At 37.3% G+C, this 19,372-nt stretch overlaps 1 protein-coding gene across 1 annotated transcript in view; it reads right to left on the reverse strand.

Annotated features, from left to right (window-relative positions):
• The window catches only part of TFAP2E (transcription factor AP-2 epsilon), a 40,969-nt gene extending 22,495 nt beyond the window's left edge, over positions 1-18,474 (reverse strand). The window contains exons 1-3 of the mRNA XM_063444482.1: positions 18,253-18,474; positions 17,085-17,537; positions 13,624-13,675 (exon numbers count right to left, since the gene is read on the reverse strand). Of these exons, the coding sequence (XP_063300552.1) occupies positions 13,624-13,675; positions 17,085-17,537; positions 18,253-18,279 (532 nt within the window). The 5' untranslated portion in view covers positions 18,280-18,474. The remainder of the gene's footprint in view (positions 1-13,623; positions 13,676-17,084; positions 17,538-18,252) is intronic.
• Positions 18,475-19,372: the final 898 nt, after the last annotated feature.

The raw sequence follows: 19,372 nt of genomic DNA on the forward strand, positions 1-19,372 counted from the left end.
CGCCAACAGATTCCGTAGCGCTTTACAATATTTTGAGAGGGGGGGATGTAACAATAAATAAGACAATTACAAGAAAACTTACAGGAATAATAGGTTGAAGAGGACCCTGCTCAAATGAGCTTACAGTCTATAGGAGGTGGGGTATTAGAAACATTAGGATAGGAAATATCAAGTAGGAGTGAAGCAGAGCTGGAGGAGAGAGCAAAGCACTATCCCATAGGAGAGCAAGAGACAGGTATGTAAGGGAGAGATTACTCTGGGAGGCCATACGCTTTCCTGAAGAGATGGGATTTAAGGCCCTTCTTAAATGATTGAAGACTAGGGGAGAGTCTGATGGCAGTAGGCAAGTTATTCCATAGGAGAGGAGCCGCCCGTGAGAGGTCCTGCAAGCGCGAGTTGGCCGTACGGGTGCGAGCAGCGGTCAGGAGGTGGTCGCGGGCAGAGCGGAGGGTACGAGGAGGGGCATACCTCTGGATCAGTGAAGAGATATAAGAGGGGCTGGAATTGTTCAGTGCTTTAAATGTATGGGTTAGCACTTTGAATTGACTCCTATAGGATACAGGGAGCCAATGTAAGGACTGGCAGAGGGGCGAGGTGTGAGAGGACCGACTGGATAGGAAAATCAGTCTAGCTGCAGCATTCTTTTTATATGTTTGGGTTTTGTTTATACTTTATACTATAGTGGTCTGTTTGTATGATATTTCTGTCATTTATATACCACGCATTGCGTGTTCATATGTGTCTGTATACATATGTTGTTTTGGTAAATGCTTTATTATAGCATGACTTTGTATTTCTGTGGATACTATTTAAAGAGACAGACCCAGAGTATATACCCATGTAAATAAAGTTTATTAATTTCATATATATATAAAGATTTTTGGTGTGCTCCTTACTCTATTTACATAATTGAATTAAAACCAGAAAAAAATTCTTTAATACCAGATTGCAAATTATGGGATTGCAATGCTATCTGCATTAAAGTAAAGAATAGTGGTGAGAGCACTCAAATAAAAAAACAGATAATATTACCCACTTGTAGGATAACACTAAAAGGGAAAAACAAACACAATATAGGGTAATAACGTCAAATTAAATAAAATAAAAAAAAGGGGGGCAATATTACACTCACAAACGAGGAGCCAATTAGAAGCTGGCCCAAGCTACACGCCTTGAACAGAAGAAATCTCCCAGAGACTGGAACAGGGACGAATAAAATGGGTGTCTTCCCAGGGTAAGTGCAAAACACAGGAACGCAGGTTGTAGATTGCACACCAAATTTAATATAAATTGTTAAAACAAAACAAAATAAAATTGATAATAAACTTGAATTAGGAAAGTCCCATAATACTTGAAATAAATGTCCCAAAACGTCCTCCGGGTCCACCTTACGCGTTTCGGCACAAAGCCTTCATCTGATGAAGGCTTTGTGCCGAAACGCGTAAGGTGGACCCGGAGGACGTTTTGGGACATTTATTTCAAGTATTATGGGACTTTCCTAATTCAAGTTTATTATCAATTTTATTTTGTTTTGTTTTAACAATTTATATTAAATTTGGTGTGCAATCTACAACCTGCGTTCCTGTGTTTTGCACTTACCCTGGGAAGACACCCATTTTATTCGTCCCTGTTCCAGTCTCTGGGAGATTTCTTCTGTTCAAGGCGTGTAGCTTGGGCCAGCTTCTAATTGGCTCCTCGTTTGTGAGTGTAATATTGCCCCCCCTTTTTTTATTTTATTTAATTTGACGTTATTACCCTATATTGTGTTTGTTTTTCCCTTTTAGTGTTATCCTACAAGTGGGTAATATTATCTGTTTTTTTATTTGAGTGCTCTCACCACTATTCTTTATTTTATCACTTGTGTTCTTTCTAGTGGTTTATTGTGGCCCACTAGGGTGATTGTAGCACCAGAGTGCAGATTATTTTTTCACCGTATACTTTTGTATTTTATGTATCTGCATTAAAGACCTATCTGCTATTTGTCATGCACCAAAAAATTCTGCAGCACTGTAAAATTGCTGGGGATTATTTCTTCTTAAATAGCAATTGCAAGATAATGTTTGAAATGTGGAGCAATCACCATGGAAACCAAATGACTGTTGCTGTTACTTGTATCACTAATAATTTTGCTCTCAAAGTTTTCTGAGCACATAACTCCTACTGATTACTATGGAGCTAAAGAGCTTGCGATATCACCTTGTCACTTGCCTTCTCTGGATTTGTGGTGCAGCACGCACATTGCAGTGGCCTGCGGACGGGAAGGGGAGGTTTACATTTTACATCAGGTGCTGTTTTAATTGATACTCTTTAGTCCCAAGAGTTGGTGTAATGTGAGAGAAAAAAAAATCTGCTCTCCACCTCATCATTTCCACTGCTACATCTGTCAGGGGAGGAGCGCCAACTAACAAGAGCCACTGGGGGCACATTCAACCACTGCATCAAATTATGAACCTCTGATACAATGCAGGGAGAATGAGATTTCTCACGCCATCCACAGTGAGAGACAGAAAAGACCTGCTGTGTTATACATCGAAAGAGCTTGCAATCTCTATAAGATTTGTTCAATGATTATGATTCCTAAACACTGCCCTTCAAGAGGGAGCTTGAAAAAGATTCAGATATCCCATACCCTATCTTCCTTCTTTGTACTGCAACGATATACACAGCTATAGACATTGTTAAGTCTGGCACATGTGTGTGTGGGCTGAGAATTATTAATGTATTCAAGATTGTACTCAGAATGACTTATGAGTGACGCAATCTAATCTGACATCAAATGAGTAATTTAAATCAAGGCATGATGAGTCGAAATAGGCAAGATGATAAGATCTGGCTTTCAAATCACCACACTTTGCTGTTTAGTGAACAATTTTTAGAAAATAAGCTCATTTAACCCCTTAAGGACCAAACCTCTGGAATAAAAGGGAATTATGACATGTCACACATGTCATGTGTCCTTAAGTGGTTAAGCAGGGCTCTAAAGACCTTCTGGTCCAACTTGCCTTGTTGCAACTACTTCTTTGTTTTCCGCCTGTTGTACAGCGCTGTAGAATATGTTGGTACTTTGTAAAAAGTAAAAACCTCTAGAGCGGCTTAAGGATATATTCACTAAGTCTGTGTCCTTATTCCTTACAAATTATGATATTTCTGATATTTATCAACAAAATCAGTTGACCCTAAATTTCACCATTAGATCTGGAGATTGCTGTCTGCTTTTTTTTTTTTTTTTTACAGGTATAATGAAAGATCATCAGGAGACATCAGATTAAGACTAGACACAGAAATAAACATACTATGTAATATGTAACATGAATCTTCTGACTGTTTTTTAAAGATAAAAGTTGAGTTTGTGGGTTGGTAGAGTAATTAAATTATAGGTAAAAAAAAATGTTGAATGTTGGCACAGACTATGAATATCAGTGCTCTTAAATTACACATTTTATATTTCATTTATCAAAAATAATAATTGTAACATTCAGACATCGTAACTCTGATGAGTTTGTGGAAATAGAATTGCAGATTTTTGGCAAAAATAACAAAATTGCCAATGTTTTCCAACTCTGCTGTTGTGACTTAAAGTGTGCTGTTTACCTGCTAATCCTCCATAATTCGAAGTTTATTAATGCCTCATATTCTTCAACACAGTTTCAAATTCTCTGTTGTTAAGCTAAATCCTGAAAGCGTGATCTTATTGATTGCAATGTAAAACTTTGCCATTAAAAAACTTTTTGCATTGCTATTACAGGTGTGTTTTGGCACCCTGCTGAGAGTACATTACAAATATTCGTAAATCTCTCTAAAAAAAAAAAAAAAAACCATTGGACACAATTCTAAAAGTTGGGCAATTATTATGGAAACCAATTGATTTTGCCTGATTATTCCATCTGTGTGTATGGCAATTACTTTATGTTCAGAAATTCACGTTTATATTAGTGAAGGTACCTAAGTAATTGAAGAACAATCCCAAAAGAACCATGTAGTGATTCTAAGTAACCAGTAATACGCTGACTGGCATAGTAGTAAGGGTTTTCCTCCAATCATGTTGCAGCAAATTGTTTTAATACAAGGTACATATGTTATAAAGTAGTAATATCCAAACTTTTTTCTTATTAGCGGATACCAAACATGAGTTAGAGCACGTTCATCTATATTAACTTGTAATATATTTGTAAAACACAAAGCAACGTTGCAGTGAGAATGTGATTGCCCCCTTCTAAAAAAAAAAAAGAACACTGATTCTCTGCTTCTGATAATTGTTTCCAGATCCATAAACCAATTAAACACTTTATAAAGGAAGCTTATACAAACATATACAAGCAGACAGCTTGCAGAATACCTCTTTCATCTGGCTCCGCTACTTAAATGGCTTTCTTGCCTTGAATTGCAAAATACACACATCCCCATTTGAAGTTCTCTTTCTATATTAATCCCTATGTTAGTCTCTCTGTGACTTTGGATTCATGGGTAATTCTCTCAAATACATAATTTAAACTCCTCTTTGGTCTATATATATGCGCAATATAGATTAATGATCACAAGTGTGTTACAAATGTATCATTTGATCAATATATCACTAATCTTTAAAGGAAAATCAGTTGACAAAAAAAATGTTGTTTGAGCAATTGAGATTTAACCCCTTAAGGACACATGACGTGTGACATGTCATGATTCCCTTTTATTCCAGAAGTTTGGTCGTTAAGGGGTTAAGGATCGTTAATAAAATAATTAGGCCTTAATAATATCAGGGTTATTCAGTATAGTGAGAATTAGTGGGAATTCAAAGTGAATTTCAAATGTAAAGATAAAGAAGCCAAACCAGAATTTTTCAAGTTTGGGCTATTTTAGCTTTAAATTAATTTTGAATTCCTAACAATTCTCAGTCTTTATTACTATTATTTAGTGAATAATCATGTATATGTAAAAATAACAGGTGTGCCGCTAGTGGCAGAGCAATCTTACAAGTATGCGTAAAAGGAACTTTTAGTCCACGAAAATAAAAGTTGTTCTTTCGGAACTATAGGTGGCCTTTTATCCAGCCCCTTTGAGTTTAAAAATGAAAGTCCAATAAATATTATATTAATAAATATTTCCAGCGCCCGGACTCCTCTTCTACAGAAACCCAGTCCGTCCTTGAAGACATCAGAATATATGCTGACGTCTTCTCGATCTCCTCCAATTCATTGTTTCTCATAGAGAAGCAATGGATTGGAGATGCGCATGCACAACCAATTGTCGTGTTCCTCCTCATAGCAGCATTTGATTCCCAGGCCATGTTTTGCTCGATCAGTGTTGCAGAAACACCTCTATTGACTATCGGGAAGACAGCCACCAGAGATGTATTTAACTAGAGGTGGACTCAACTCTGCATTGTAAACAAGAGATTCAGTGGTCTGGTTGATTATAGTGTTTTCATCAAATATTAAGCATGTATTGTAATTAACCTAAAATTACTGCTCATTATACAAATGGGTAGAATTATGAAAATCATTAAATCAGGATGACTATAAACAAAAATGTTTGAAAGGGTAAACTTCAAACAACAGTGGTGGCTAAAGAGAGTCTTTGTCAGTCTTAAATATCGCAAAGCATCATATAATATGTTGTGATATAACATAATGGGATCTACTTGTTGGTCACAATATATATATACCATAAATCCACAATCATTAAATTTTTGTAATACGTTGTCTACTCATGCAAGCCGGGGCAAATCCGGGACTCAAATTCGAGAAAGGCACTGGCAAAAAAAAAGCAGACACTGACCCTGAGATAGCGCCAGCCGCTTCCCTCCCTCTACCTCGTTTTAGTAGTGTGGTTGACTGGCATTGAAATTACAGTATTGAGAGTTATCGCACCCTCTCAGGACTCTGCACTGAGGCACTGATTGCTGTGTGGAAGGGGCAGGAATGCAATGTCATAACACTGCTCTTTTAGCACTTCCCAGTGAAGCTCCTCTACTGCTATTTCAATGCTGCTTGGCCGGAACTACAGTAGCAATGTAGGGGGAGTAAAATATAATTATTTTTATATATTTTCTGGGTACTTGCTGGCGCTATCTTGGGGGGGAGGGCACTTGCCCTGGTGCACCGCTGGATCTGCTTCTGAATGCATGATTATACACGTAAATATGAATTGAGAGAATTCTTAGTGAATTTGAGAACAAAATAGCCAAATTGGAAAAATTCTCCAAATTCACTTTGTTTTGTCCGAAAAATTTATATTTGAAATTCAGTAAAGTGAATTTACTTGAAATATACAGCAACTTACGAAACTCTTTAAGTTTTTGGAATTAAATCAGAATGGCAAAGTTGGGGTTCAAATAGATGACTTCCCCAATCAGCTATGGTCACACATAGCTTGGCTATTTTGCCATTCAAATTTAGTTTTCTAGAATTCAGAATTTACCGAGTAGCCCTGTTAGTGAATAACCCTGATGTTTGTAAATGTTATCAGAATAAGACGTGTTCTTTTATCACATTATGTACAGATTTATAAACAATGCCAAAGAATATCCAAGGATATAATAGTTCATATATATATAATAGTTTTTCAAAATAGGAAATAAATAGAAAATATCTTAAAGTTGGGTTTTTCACATTGTTTTGGTTCAACAGCTGTAATATACATGTGTAAAAGTGAAGTTACATTGATTCATTACAATCTCTTTATAGCATACCAGCCATGTACAAATCTATAGATAACAAGAGGAATTGGTAGTTTCAGGCTATGATTAAGGAAGATGATTAAGAAAGCTTATATAGGTTTTATATACCGTATATACATATATATATATGTAAATATATGTATACATATGTCATGACTGTTTTGCGTTAATTCCCACGCCTCTTGTTTTGTAAAATGATTTAAAATTAAGTTGAGGCTTTTTTTTACCATGTCACTGTTCTGAACTAATTTGATTACTGTTATGTTATGTGAAATGTCTAATATGTCATCTTTACATATGTGTTGCACATGCCGCAGACACTCCATAGAAACCACAGGAGAACGGAAACACAGGGACACCACACCCATTTCTTTACCCCAAATAAAAATAAACTTCTATTTTTCTATCATTTGGCCTCTACAATTCTGGGCCGTAAAACACGGTCTACAAAAAAAAACCAAAGAAGCAAAACGGATGGTTTCTATTTGGAAATCTGATAACAAACTGTATTAAGATTGCTATTCCATTCCAGAGTTAATGGCTTTCATATTAACTCCCTCACCGCCCGAAAGAACATCTTGTTCGAGTCCCAGGAATGGATGGGGAGTTCACTGTGTTCCTTTTTTTTTTTTTTTTTAACCATCCTCTAAGTCTTTAGCTCTGACATTGTTAGCAGTTTATGAGGCAGTTAATGTAGGGGAACAAAAAGGAGGATTTAGGGATATGAGACAGGTCTCCAGTAATTAGTTTTAATAGGAAAATCCGGGACTCTGTTAGGGGCCGGAGGTTTGATCATGAGGCTGGGCAGGAAATTGGAGCAGACAGTACAGATTGGAAAAGTATTCCCAAAAATCCAGCTCTGTAAGCACACAGCAGGGGGGGAGGGACAGCTGTGAAGGAGTACCACTGATGGTTTGCTTTGGGAAGGAAAGATTGCCATTGCTAATATATGTTTGTATTTTTCTTTGTAAATGGCCCACATTAAGATTTTACTGTGTGCCATAGACATGAGTGAAAAACTGACTTTCATTTCCAAGTCTAGGATTCCAGGTCCTGCCAATAACTTTTCGCTGGGTTTAGTGAGACAGTCATCAGGTAGTCCTACAGCTCTTGTGGAACTTGAATTGCAACTCACATAATGCCTAGTCATCCTCAGACTTCTAAAGCATCAGGTCATCAAGTAGCTGCACGGCTGTTGTAGAAATTTGTATCACAACTCACATCACACCCAGTAATCCAAGACTTCCAAGGTATTATGGGATTTGCTAAATAGATACCATTGATGACCATAATACTTTGGAAGTGTTTAGTGTTTAGCTACTTGATAACTATATGTTTTTTAAGGCATAGTTTAAGCCAGTGATTTCCAATCCAGCTCTAAAGACACTCCAATGATCCACTTTCTATCAGTATACCCAGAGATACAGAATTAATAAATGCCTATATCCTGGGCTGTAGCTGTGCTTGAGGCCAGGGTTGGAAATTACTGACTTAAGGTATTACTGGTATGTTCACCAACATTATATCCACACAGGCTTCTTCCCTTCAGAATGAATGTGGGCAGAAGCTGCATGTATTAGAATTGATAGGTCTGGGTGAAATTATTTGCAACTACTGTATATACTCGTGTATAAGTCGAGAATTTTGTACGGCGTTCGGGTGTTGAATGCGGGGCAATGTCGACTCCCGAGCGCTGTTCTCCTAGCTGGTCGGGAAGTCGAACGGGCAGAGGTACAAGTTTCAGTGGGGTTCGCAGGCTTGCGTAGCCGAGATTCATACCGTCGATGACTATGTACCGCTGCCTGCGTTTAGGAGACAACACCTGCATTTGTATATACCAATGGCGGCCACCCAGGGCATGCTTGTTTGTGTTTAACAGTCAGGGGCGGTCGGTAATTACGAGGTGTTAACAAGGGGGACCACACAAAGTCTGTTCGGTAACCAAACAGAAGCCGAACAATCCATTTGAATAACATACCCTCGACTTATCCACGAGTCATAGCATGTTTCACAATTGTTGGTCAAAAAACTGCACTCGAATACACAAGATAGACTAATAGACGAGTATATATGGTAAACCTTGTTAATGTGTAAGGACCTGAAAGATTGTCAGGATTATAAAGTAAAGTAAGAATTCAAAGTGAATTTCAAATTTAAGAGTAGCCAAACTGAAAGCATAGCTGACTTGGATATTTTTTTTCCATTTGAACTATTTTAATCTTAAATTTGAAATTCACTTTGAATTAACTTTGAATTCTCACTTTAGTGAATAACCCTGTATTTGCCTTAGTTGAGATGATAGTCACTGCCAGTGGGCAAAACTAGCACTGAACTGGAGATTAGTTTTATCTACTTCAGTTAGTTAATTTCAACTCACCATGGGGGGTGGAGCCTGACTGCTGAGCCGACTGGTCGCATGCTTCCCGAGCTCCGGGCCTGAGACTCTAACACTACCGGCTCTTCCAGCCAAAAATGACTTTAAAGCATGCAATGCCACAGCGAGCCACCTATTCACAGCCTGGCAACACCACTTATGAAGCCTTGCGGCCGGCGGCCAGTAGCTCCGGGACGGGGCGCAGTTGGGGAGGGAAGAGGTGGTTGCTCTCCACGCTCTTGGATCAACTGCAGGGCCCGAGCTTGCTCCCATCCCCCTTCCCCCTCCCCCCCCCCCCTCTATGGACCGGTGGGGAGAAATCACACTCACCACACCCAGACCTGTGGGTACACGCAGAGCTGGAAACCCGCTCAGTGCAAACCAAGATGTCCACTGAGACAAGGCCAAGCACGACCCAGACTCCAGTGATCGCATTACTCTGGCCTTCGAGCGCTTCTGGAAGCAATACTGGGAACACACCAAACAGTGCCAGACAAGACCTGCCATTGCAACCTCGCTCCATGCTGGCCCCTCACACACCGGAGACAAACCGTTGCAGTCCGGGCTTATGCCTAACGCAACACGACAAGTGGGAAAGCGGAGGTGGAGGCCTCATAAAGTGTCCCGACGCAGACAGCTCAGCCCAGCTGAAACCCGCAGACCACATGGATCACAGCTCCTTCAGAGAAGAACCCTTTGACACCACTCAACCCCGCAGATGTTCTCTGCTCACCACGAGCAGTGGAATCCTTACAGGGGGCCTGGTGTACAAATCTTGCCTGCAACCACACGATGGAGTAATGAGACCGGAGAGGGGAACAGCCACCTAATATGGGACTGGTTGGGTACCACGGAGCAGGACTCTTGTAATGTCTACCCAGGATATACATCCACTCACTATTAAGCAACGTTAGATGAACATAATTTACCTTTTTCTTTTTTCTTTTTTTTAACTCGCACAAATAAGATAAGCCCTAATTAAACTTGTGACCCTATAATCTTACAAAAAGTCAGTATGTTAATTCGAAACAGTATTTCATCTGAATTATCTCATAACTGACATGTTCATCTAATTTTTGATGAATCTACAATATAATAAAAATGTGCAATGTTCTGATGTGCCAAACGAATGTCTTTAAATGTTGACCAAAAAGCTGGCAATAGCAGTTGTGGCATTGATTGCCTCTTTGTATTTTTCGTGAACAATAAAATAAAGAATTTCAACTCACCATAATCTGTCCACAGAGTATGATCTTATATAAATGAGGAGGGGAGGAAACAAAGAATTGTTGAGCAAGGTAAAGGTGATTACTATTGTGAACCTTATTTCCATGCCCATATCAAGAATCCCTAACTATTTTATTTATATTATATGATAAGGAAATTATGGGAACAGCGGTCTGCTGACGTGTCTGGGATGAATAGGTGTGCAATACAGAAAGAGAAGTTCACACTTGAAAGTGGATTATAGTATTTAGCAGTGAGAATAGCACAGTTTCTGTATTTTAGCTGTAAGCGGTAAAACCTAGAACCTAGCCTTGATTTACGTTCATTTGATGGCATGGCTTCTAAAATAATTTTCTTGGAGACACAAACGGTTCTGATGTTAATGAAATTACCATCGGATTACCAAATCTGGGTACATTCTATATACTTTATCATTGGTCATCCTTATAGACTTGTTTGATAAAAGTACCCTAAACATGCAAGCACTATACCTTTAATAATAATTATACTAATAATAAACACAACATTCATATTGCACAATTGCCCATTAGATTATGTATTTACATTTAAAAAAAAAAACCACTCAATTAACTGTTTCAGTACTGCTTTGCTCACTTAAGAAGGAGCACTGACCGTGTTTCTTAACAAGAACGGGTTAAGATTTAGACATAATCACGGTAAATTTGCAGAATGGCAAAATCTTGGATCATCAAGAGAGACACACCCAATATCCACATATGTCACGCAAAGTCATTTTTATCATTTCCACATTTGATTGTACAGTACAAACCCAGAACAGGCCTAAAACCGGAAATGACAGCTATAACTAGAAGACAGTTTTTATCAAGCTTGTAATTTAATGACCAGCTCAACAACATTAGTATTGCTTAAAACCACAGATCCATGCTATAATTCATTAATATAGGCAAACTAGTGCATGATTTGGTTCTAATATAGAAATTACAGGGTATGGGACAAAGACTTTCAGCATTATATTACCACAATATTCTAATCCTGCTCAGACTCCTATCTGAGCAAAGCAAAAACAACAAATATGTATGATACAGTTTATAAGTGAAGTCCAATTATATGGAGCTATTATGTAATGTGCAATTATATGGAGCTAAATGTTCTACTATGAATAAATATTCTATATGTATTTTCATTTACTGTAAGTCAGTCATTTATTCCATCTTCTATCTATCATGATTCTTGTTTTTCTCTTTTTATAATATATTATATAATATATCAAATAATATTGTTTTTTGAATGTAGAAATAAATGTTTTTCATTTATTGAACAAGCACAATTTTCTAATAGAAAAAAATATGAAAGTTTAATCAGAAGTTTCCTGATGATGTAGTAATGCCATTATATAAAATCCTCCTGCAACCTCCAACCTTCACCCTTAATTATAACCTTTAGATGGTAAAAGCGTGGGTCTTCTTGCAAAAAAAAAAAAAGAGCACTGCAAATGCTGCAGTTTTGATGGTTGTGATGGCTATGATTGGGCAAGTATGTGGCACACTGACCAAAGACCTAATGACTTTGTACATTAACCCCAACCCCTGCAGAAAAGGTAAAGGAGAATGGGAAGCATGCTTACTACCTAGATTTGGTGTTTCCTGTGTTCTAGCCCCCATATCGCAGCCCAGACAATGGGGTGAGGAGAGGGGGGAAGGGGGGGGGGGGCAGAGGGCCATCCAAATGGCCCTTGGCTCACTTGTAATGTTAGACCAAACCTCTTACAATTGGCTATGAGAAATTGGGGCTAATTCATTGAGTCATCTATTTTGACTCTCTAATACAGGCTTCTCCAAACTCCGGCCCTCCAGATGTTGCTGAACTACAACTCCCATTATTCTATGCATGAAATAGATAGGCTGAGAAGCTTGGGAGTTGTAGTTCAGCAACATCTGGAGGGCCGGGGTTTGGGGAAGCCTGCTCTATAGCTTCCCACATACTGTGTGTGGAGTAAGGGATAGAGGTAAGTGTCAGGGTTGCGTATTTCGTCAGACTCCAAGATATTCATTTTGTTTGCTATTTTAAGGAAATACGTCTATTGGTAGACGTTTGTTCAACATAAAATGTCAGGAATATATCAATTGAAATCCATAGCTTGACCAATTAATCTGGCGTCCGGTGAGATTTCGGTTATTCGTTAAATTGTGAGTTATGGGGAATTCAAAGTGAATTTAACATTTTAAGGCAAAAAAATAGCTGAACTGATTAAAAATATCTAGTTTTCATTTCCCAATTTGGCTGTTGTGGCCTACATTTTTAAAACTCTGAATTTTCTGAATAATCCTGTGTGCAGCCAACATTCCCTTAAGCAATAGCAGATTGTTTTTCCCCTTGACATTGTACCAATGTAAAATAGACTTCTTTGTACATTGCAATGTTTATACTTTTTTAGCATAACCAATTGCAACAACCATAGCTAGTGAAATGCAGTGCTATTACAAATTATTTACTGCTTTATATGAGGCTCAATTGTTAAATTGCACCAAGGGATATCCAGATCAGCTTTGTTACTTTACAATTAACCCAACTGAGAATAAAAGTCTGACATTTGTTAAATATATATATATATATATATATATATATATATATAGTTTAAATTACAGTTCTACTTATAGTAATCATGTTTTGTTTAATCACAGAAAATAATTATGATTAATTAAATTGCTTGGTAAAAGTAATTCAATCAGGATTGTCCATCTTTTCTAATATATGTATTGATTGGGATAGAATACCAGAAGTACATATACAGATGTATATGTAATGTTTGCAGTCCTATACAATGGGAATTCACAAAGGGTTTCACTATTCACAAAAAATGGGGAATGGAAAACTGACTTGTAAATTATTACATCAACATAACTGAATTGGAAGTCTTAAAATTACTTTTTCAATTGTTCTGTAATCTGCTATATTTTGCAAATAAATTCAAAGTTTAGTGATTTAACATCAATACAAATGTCCATAAACACTCTGATACCAGTATCAGGGTTAAGTGACATAGACGAATAATTTTCAACATAAAAAATATATATAATAATAAGATGATAAAGTAGTCTTTAAAAAACATTTAAACACCTAAACTTTATCTTAATATATTTTAAGAGAATCCTTGCTTACTAGTACAAAACACAGGAACCCCATTCAGATTCTATCATTGCTGCCTCTTTAAAGGGGTAATTTGTGGATCAGCTTTCCAGCAGAGATGGTATAGACATATATAATGACAGCACAGGGCTTGGGAGAAGGACTTGGCATATAGCAGTGATTTCGTTAAAATGATGTCAAACAGTTGTTACACGTTTACATGGAAATGAGAAGTATCAATCGTTATTACCTTTCTTTATCACAGACTGGTCCAATATGCCAACTCCAGACTCATCCACTGCCTGGAAAACACAACCATAAACACTGCATAACAAGGGGACACAAAGTAACTGCAAGTGACAGATTGAATCAAGCAAAACATGTTGGGGAATTTCACTAAACAGCAACTTGGGGCGAGCTGACAATGTGTTTAGCACAAAACCATCAGATTCACAAGTAAACCCCTGCTAAACATTACACCAGCTCGATTACCTTAGCCTTCATCTGACAAGTCAGTTGAAAAAAATCGTAGTTTAGTGAATAATAATTAATAATTTTACAAAAACATCCACAAGTTTAAATTACATTGCTTTAAAAAAAAACAAAAAAAAACACAGATGCATACATAATGTTTACAACATTTTTGTTGATTAGTTTTATTTATTCATTTTATTGTTAATTTATTTGCATTAATAGCGTTTTTAAAAAATATTATTTTAACATTGGGATCTATGCACTAAAGTAGCTCGAGGAAAAAAAAATTAAATTGGCTTTCAACTCGCTGTTTAGTGAATATGGCCCAAATGATAAAGATTATGATAATGGAAATGAATCACCAATTTTACGTGTGTGTGTGTGTGTGTGTGTTTCTAATGTCATTAAGTAGACCTTTAGCAGAGGCTGATTCTTAGCAGGATCTATATATCACATTACCCTCTGAGACCTATGCTTAGCACCTTCAAAGGAGTGTAGGCTTTGGCAAGTCTTTAATTACATAATATAGATATTAGATCAACAAACAGACTGACCAATTACAGACCCATCGTTTTTCAATCGATTTAGCACTTAAATCGTTACTATATATCTCTATGCACTGCTGATGGAGATAAGTGATAACTAAAAGTTTTAATGACACTCATACAAAATAGAGTTGTAGTAAATACATAACTCAAGCACTGTAATAAAGAGACAAAATGCTTGCATACATTATAATTAGCAGACGTGTGTCAAGGTAGATTATTGCTAAGGATCCTTAAAATATTTATTTTAAAATATAAAATGTAATTATATATAATCCCCTGTGGAAGAAAGAGCTATGTTAAAGCAACCGATAAATAAATACATAAAAACAAAAACAAAAAAAAAACCATATGTATATGTTTGATCAGTCCAGTACAGTGAGATAATTTATAAGATATTCTGTTGTACAACTTTAAAAGTGGAGCAATATACAGCCGGGATACTGTATTCGTTTCCATGGTAACTGCTCCAATTCTAAACCTTTGCCCCACTTCCTATAAGTACCTTTATCCCGATCAGTACATTGAGTAACAGTCACACGATCTATTTTGTGGGATTACAAACACTGCGATTTAATTAACTAAAATAAATGTATTATTACTTCAAGTGAATTTTATAAACAGAAAGTTAAATGTATATATATATATATATGTGTGTGTGTGTGTGTGTGTTTATGTGACTAATTTGAAATATCTGAGCGCTGGATGTCAGACATGTGGGAGCTTATGGTGATAATGGTTATCTATAGTGAAAAAAATAAATGATTGAAAATAAAAGGTATATATTACTAGCTGAGTAGTAAAACAAAAATGCAACTTTGCCTACACTGCCAATTTGACTACGTTTCCTACTGTTTTCAATTCACTGATAAATGTACGAATCACTTTCTTATACAATGTAGACATTGGGACAAATTCATTTAGGAGTTAAATTGCTTCTAATATCAATTATGGAAATACAGAAGAGGGACCATGTAGCATTCTAAAAATGAAACAAGTAAATATATGGGAAACAAACCTCAGTCATCATCATTTTAAAAATCAGTTTGTTTTAATGTGTGATTTTTCGTTAAGTAGAGTTCTGCAATAAGAGAATTTTTTTTTCTACAGTTCTGACACATTAACCTTTTTAAATAATGTGAGTGATCAAGGTGAGTGATCAAATGTCGGTAATGCAGATTGTACAGACATCCATTTAAAATCAAATGCTTTAAATAATAAAGATGGGTTTAGATTTAATATGGGATGCTGAAGTTACAAAAACCATGCTGTACGTGGCTGAGCAGTAGCAAAATATAGATACATATTTTTGGAAGAGAGAAAAGCTACAGAAACTGTCTGCAAAATGTGAGAACCCCCAGAAACTGGAAACTTTAAGTATATTTTTGGATTTAATAAAAAAAAAACTATAATTGCAATGCATGTCGTATAAGATTACTTTTTTTTGCTTTCTATTGCATTTTATGTTGTATAAAAAAAATATTGTAAAGCTTTTATTTTAGAAAAACTCGAAAATATTTCCTGTAAAATAAGTCACGCTAAATACCCGTTATTCTTAATATATAGCAAAGTTAACTGAATAATAATCAGAATGATTTCCTTTATAATTTTCGCAGTTGTTTTTTTTTTTTTTTTTTTATATATAATATTAATACATATTTAAGGGTAAAATAATAACCACCAGAATTTTAAATGTCTTATCGGCTGAATAATTCACAGGAGATGTATATTTCGTATGCAATATATTTGTCACTGGAAACATAATAGATTTCGTCATAACATATATTTGTAATTTGCCAGTACCTTTGTCTCAAAATTAAATGCAATTAAATTAAATATCCTCTTAAAAAATTATATATATATCTCTATCTATCTATATATATATATATAAATATATTATTATTATTTATTATTATTATTATTATTATTATTATTATTATTATTATTATTTTTCAATACCGTTTTAATCGGGCATTATGGATATTGTCCAGGGAGTTAAAACACTTGCTTAACGGATATTAAGCCTGGTTTCATGGGTCATTTAAAATAACTGTAAACAAATCCTAAAATGATATGTATTTTATGGCTATGTGTTAGCTAACCTCTTCTAAATAGCTGTGCCTGAAGCGTTCAGACTAACATTCAATCCAACGACAGTGTGCCATAAACACACAACATACACTGATCACACTCTACCCGTGCTAAATCATAATAAATCACAAAGCACCTTTCACCTTGAAAGGAAAGCTCATCTGATCAATAAATTAAGTTTAAGAAGCAGAGGTGGATCAGATGTGTGTTAATACAATGTTACAATGTATATATCAAATTCTTGTAGTATTAGCATGAACAGAATAATTCAAATTTAATGCGGTTATAGAAAGTTCCAAAGTCCATGCTCAGAATGGCTCCTGACAATATCGTTCATTCTTTTCTCATGTCAAATACGCACATTTTTGTGTTGATTTTTGTCAACGTTATGGAGGACTGGCATTTTTTTTTGCAAAGGCAGTAGCACAATATTGTGCATTAAATGGGATAAGAAACAGATTGATGGCTATGTGATTGTATTTACAATTCTCAGGGGGTCTCTGGGCATAATTCATTCTGTTACACATTAATCTCCCCATTAATAATTTCTGGTGTTGATGCCACTGGTGGTATGTTCTCCAGGTGGCATGGTGTCTCTTACCTGCATGTCCTCTATGCTGTGATGTGACAGGCCATGGAGAGACAGAGCACTCTCTGCCAGGCTGTGCCCTCCGTCTCCCAGGCCGGGCAGCAGGCGGGGGATCCCTCCATAGTCCCTGCGAGGGTCCAGCCCCAGCCCCCTGTGTGAGAGCAGACCTGCCTCCTCCTGCCGACCCCTCTGGCTGTGCCAGACCTGCTGCTGCTGCTGGTGGTGGTGCTGGTGCAGGGGGTTGATGCTGCTGTAGGGGTCTGCCAGGTGGGGGTATCCGGACTCCTGGCTCTGCGAGTAGGAGAGGGGTGGCTGAGGGTACGGTGGGGGGAAATATGGGGGCTGGAAGTCCGATGCCGGGGTGTGGCAGAGCGGGGGAGCTGAGCTGTATGCCCCCTGGTTTAGGGAGGAGAGCTGGGACAGGCGGCTACCACCGGTAGATCCATTCAGGGCATCCGAGCGCTCCTAGAACAAGAGACAGCACTGTCTGTTAGCTACAACTCTTACCCTGACCCACTGAGCTGACACTCTAAACACTAACATGATATACACCCCAGCTCTTTCAGGCTGTTAGCTGCCTGAGCCACTGAGCTTACACTCTAAACACTAACATGATATACACCCCAACTCTTTCTGACTGTTCGCTACAGCTCTTACCCTGACCCACTGAGCAGACACTCTAATCACAAGCATGGTATACACATCCTCTGAATGTGCACTATCTATAGTACATAGAAAATACACAGATACATAGTGCACAGTACATATCTAATTGTTACTTACAGGACACGAAACATACACACTACATCCCCCAGTATGAACACATAGCAGCTGGATCTACAGGGCTTGGTTCTCCCTTGAATCTCTTGGATCCTTCCTCGAGTTTCCAGAGAACTCTCTGTGCATACACAGTCACATACACCTATTATACACAGCCCTCCAGCCATATACCCAAGGGCCACATCAACTCCCCCCAGAATAACCATGCCTGTATTCCATGTTGTGACCCCCTCTACTTGGAGCCTCTCAATCCTCCATAGGAAAATTAAAGTATCACTAAACACCAATTAGGAGCATTGAGAGTTTCCATCTGCCATAACAGCACCAAGGTGTAATATTTCCAAAATAATGGAATGCTGCCTGGTTCTAATAACAGGGGTGTCATCCCAGCCCATCTTACCATGGCAGAGTATGCGTGGACTAACATGTGTGCAGAGTTCAGGGCAGGATCCCAGAGGAAATAAATATTGGAAAATTAAAATACTAAATAATAAAATAACAAAAATAAACTATCCAAGTCACAAGTAGGCAATCAGATCCATAGGGGGGAATCCAGCAACCAGCAAGGAAGAGAAGCTCCAGCAATACTCTCAATGCAAAATGTTCCTGAGACTCCCTTCACCTCAATCCTCCTCTCTCTGAGCCTTAGGCATCTCCATGCACTCCAGATATAGGCACGGGAGCGCGCTGGGGGGTCGAGAGCGCGCTTTAAAGAGACAGTGGATTTTTTTTCCTTCAGTCCCACAATGAGTGTGTGCTGTTACGAAAACACAGCTTTGTAGAGATTTAATCCTGCGCTGCAGGACCATCGGGGCAGGGAAAGGGTTGGCTAAGTGATTCTTGAGGGAGGCTATTTCCACGCAATAAAATAATACGTTACTATTCATGATACTGTTATATAAACAGTGACATTTTCCAATTTTCTAGAGTTGCTTTCGAGAAATAATGGTTCTGTGTAAAGCGGAACTGATGTTTGTTTACATTATAAATGACTTATCACTACAAACACATTACAAACACTGCAGTACAATACAATAAAATTAATCAGAAACATAGAAGTATGTATAATTCATATTCAATGTATGTTTATTGCAGTTTATTTAAATAATATAACATTTGACATGGTCTATGGGTATGACCTGTGACGATCTCACATTTCTGGGGACAGGACCCTAACCATCCTTCTTGCCCTAATACCCACTGTAATAACACGTTCAGGGCCCTTAGTAGTGACATATAGTACACTTGCTATCTGTTCAAAGTGTTGTGGAAAATGTTAAATAAATGTTATTACTGCTGTGATCATGTCAAGCCTACATATAATGAGATAAGATATATTTTTTATGGATTTGACTGTAATGTGCGAGTCTGTTACTAATATTAACACATGGGGTTTGTGTTTCTTTGTCTCTAGGTAAGAAGTATCTCTCCAACCGAATCCCCATCCTTATTATAGCTATATCATACGATCTCATCTTCATAACTCCTAAGAAATTATACTGAGCCCTTTCCATTTCCCT

The sequence above is a fragment of the Pelobates fuscus genome, chromosome 1, assembly GCF_036172605.1.
Source record: "Pelobates fuscus isolate aPelFus1 chromosome 1, aPelFus1.pri, whole genome shotgun sequence".
In the NCBI taxonomy this organism is placed as follows: Eukaryota; Metazoa; Chordata; class Amphibia; order Anura; family Pelobatidae; genus Pelobates; species Pelobates fuscus.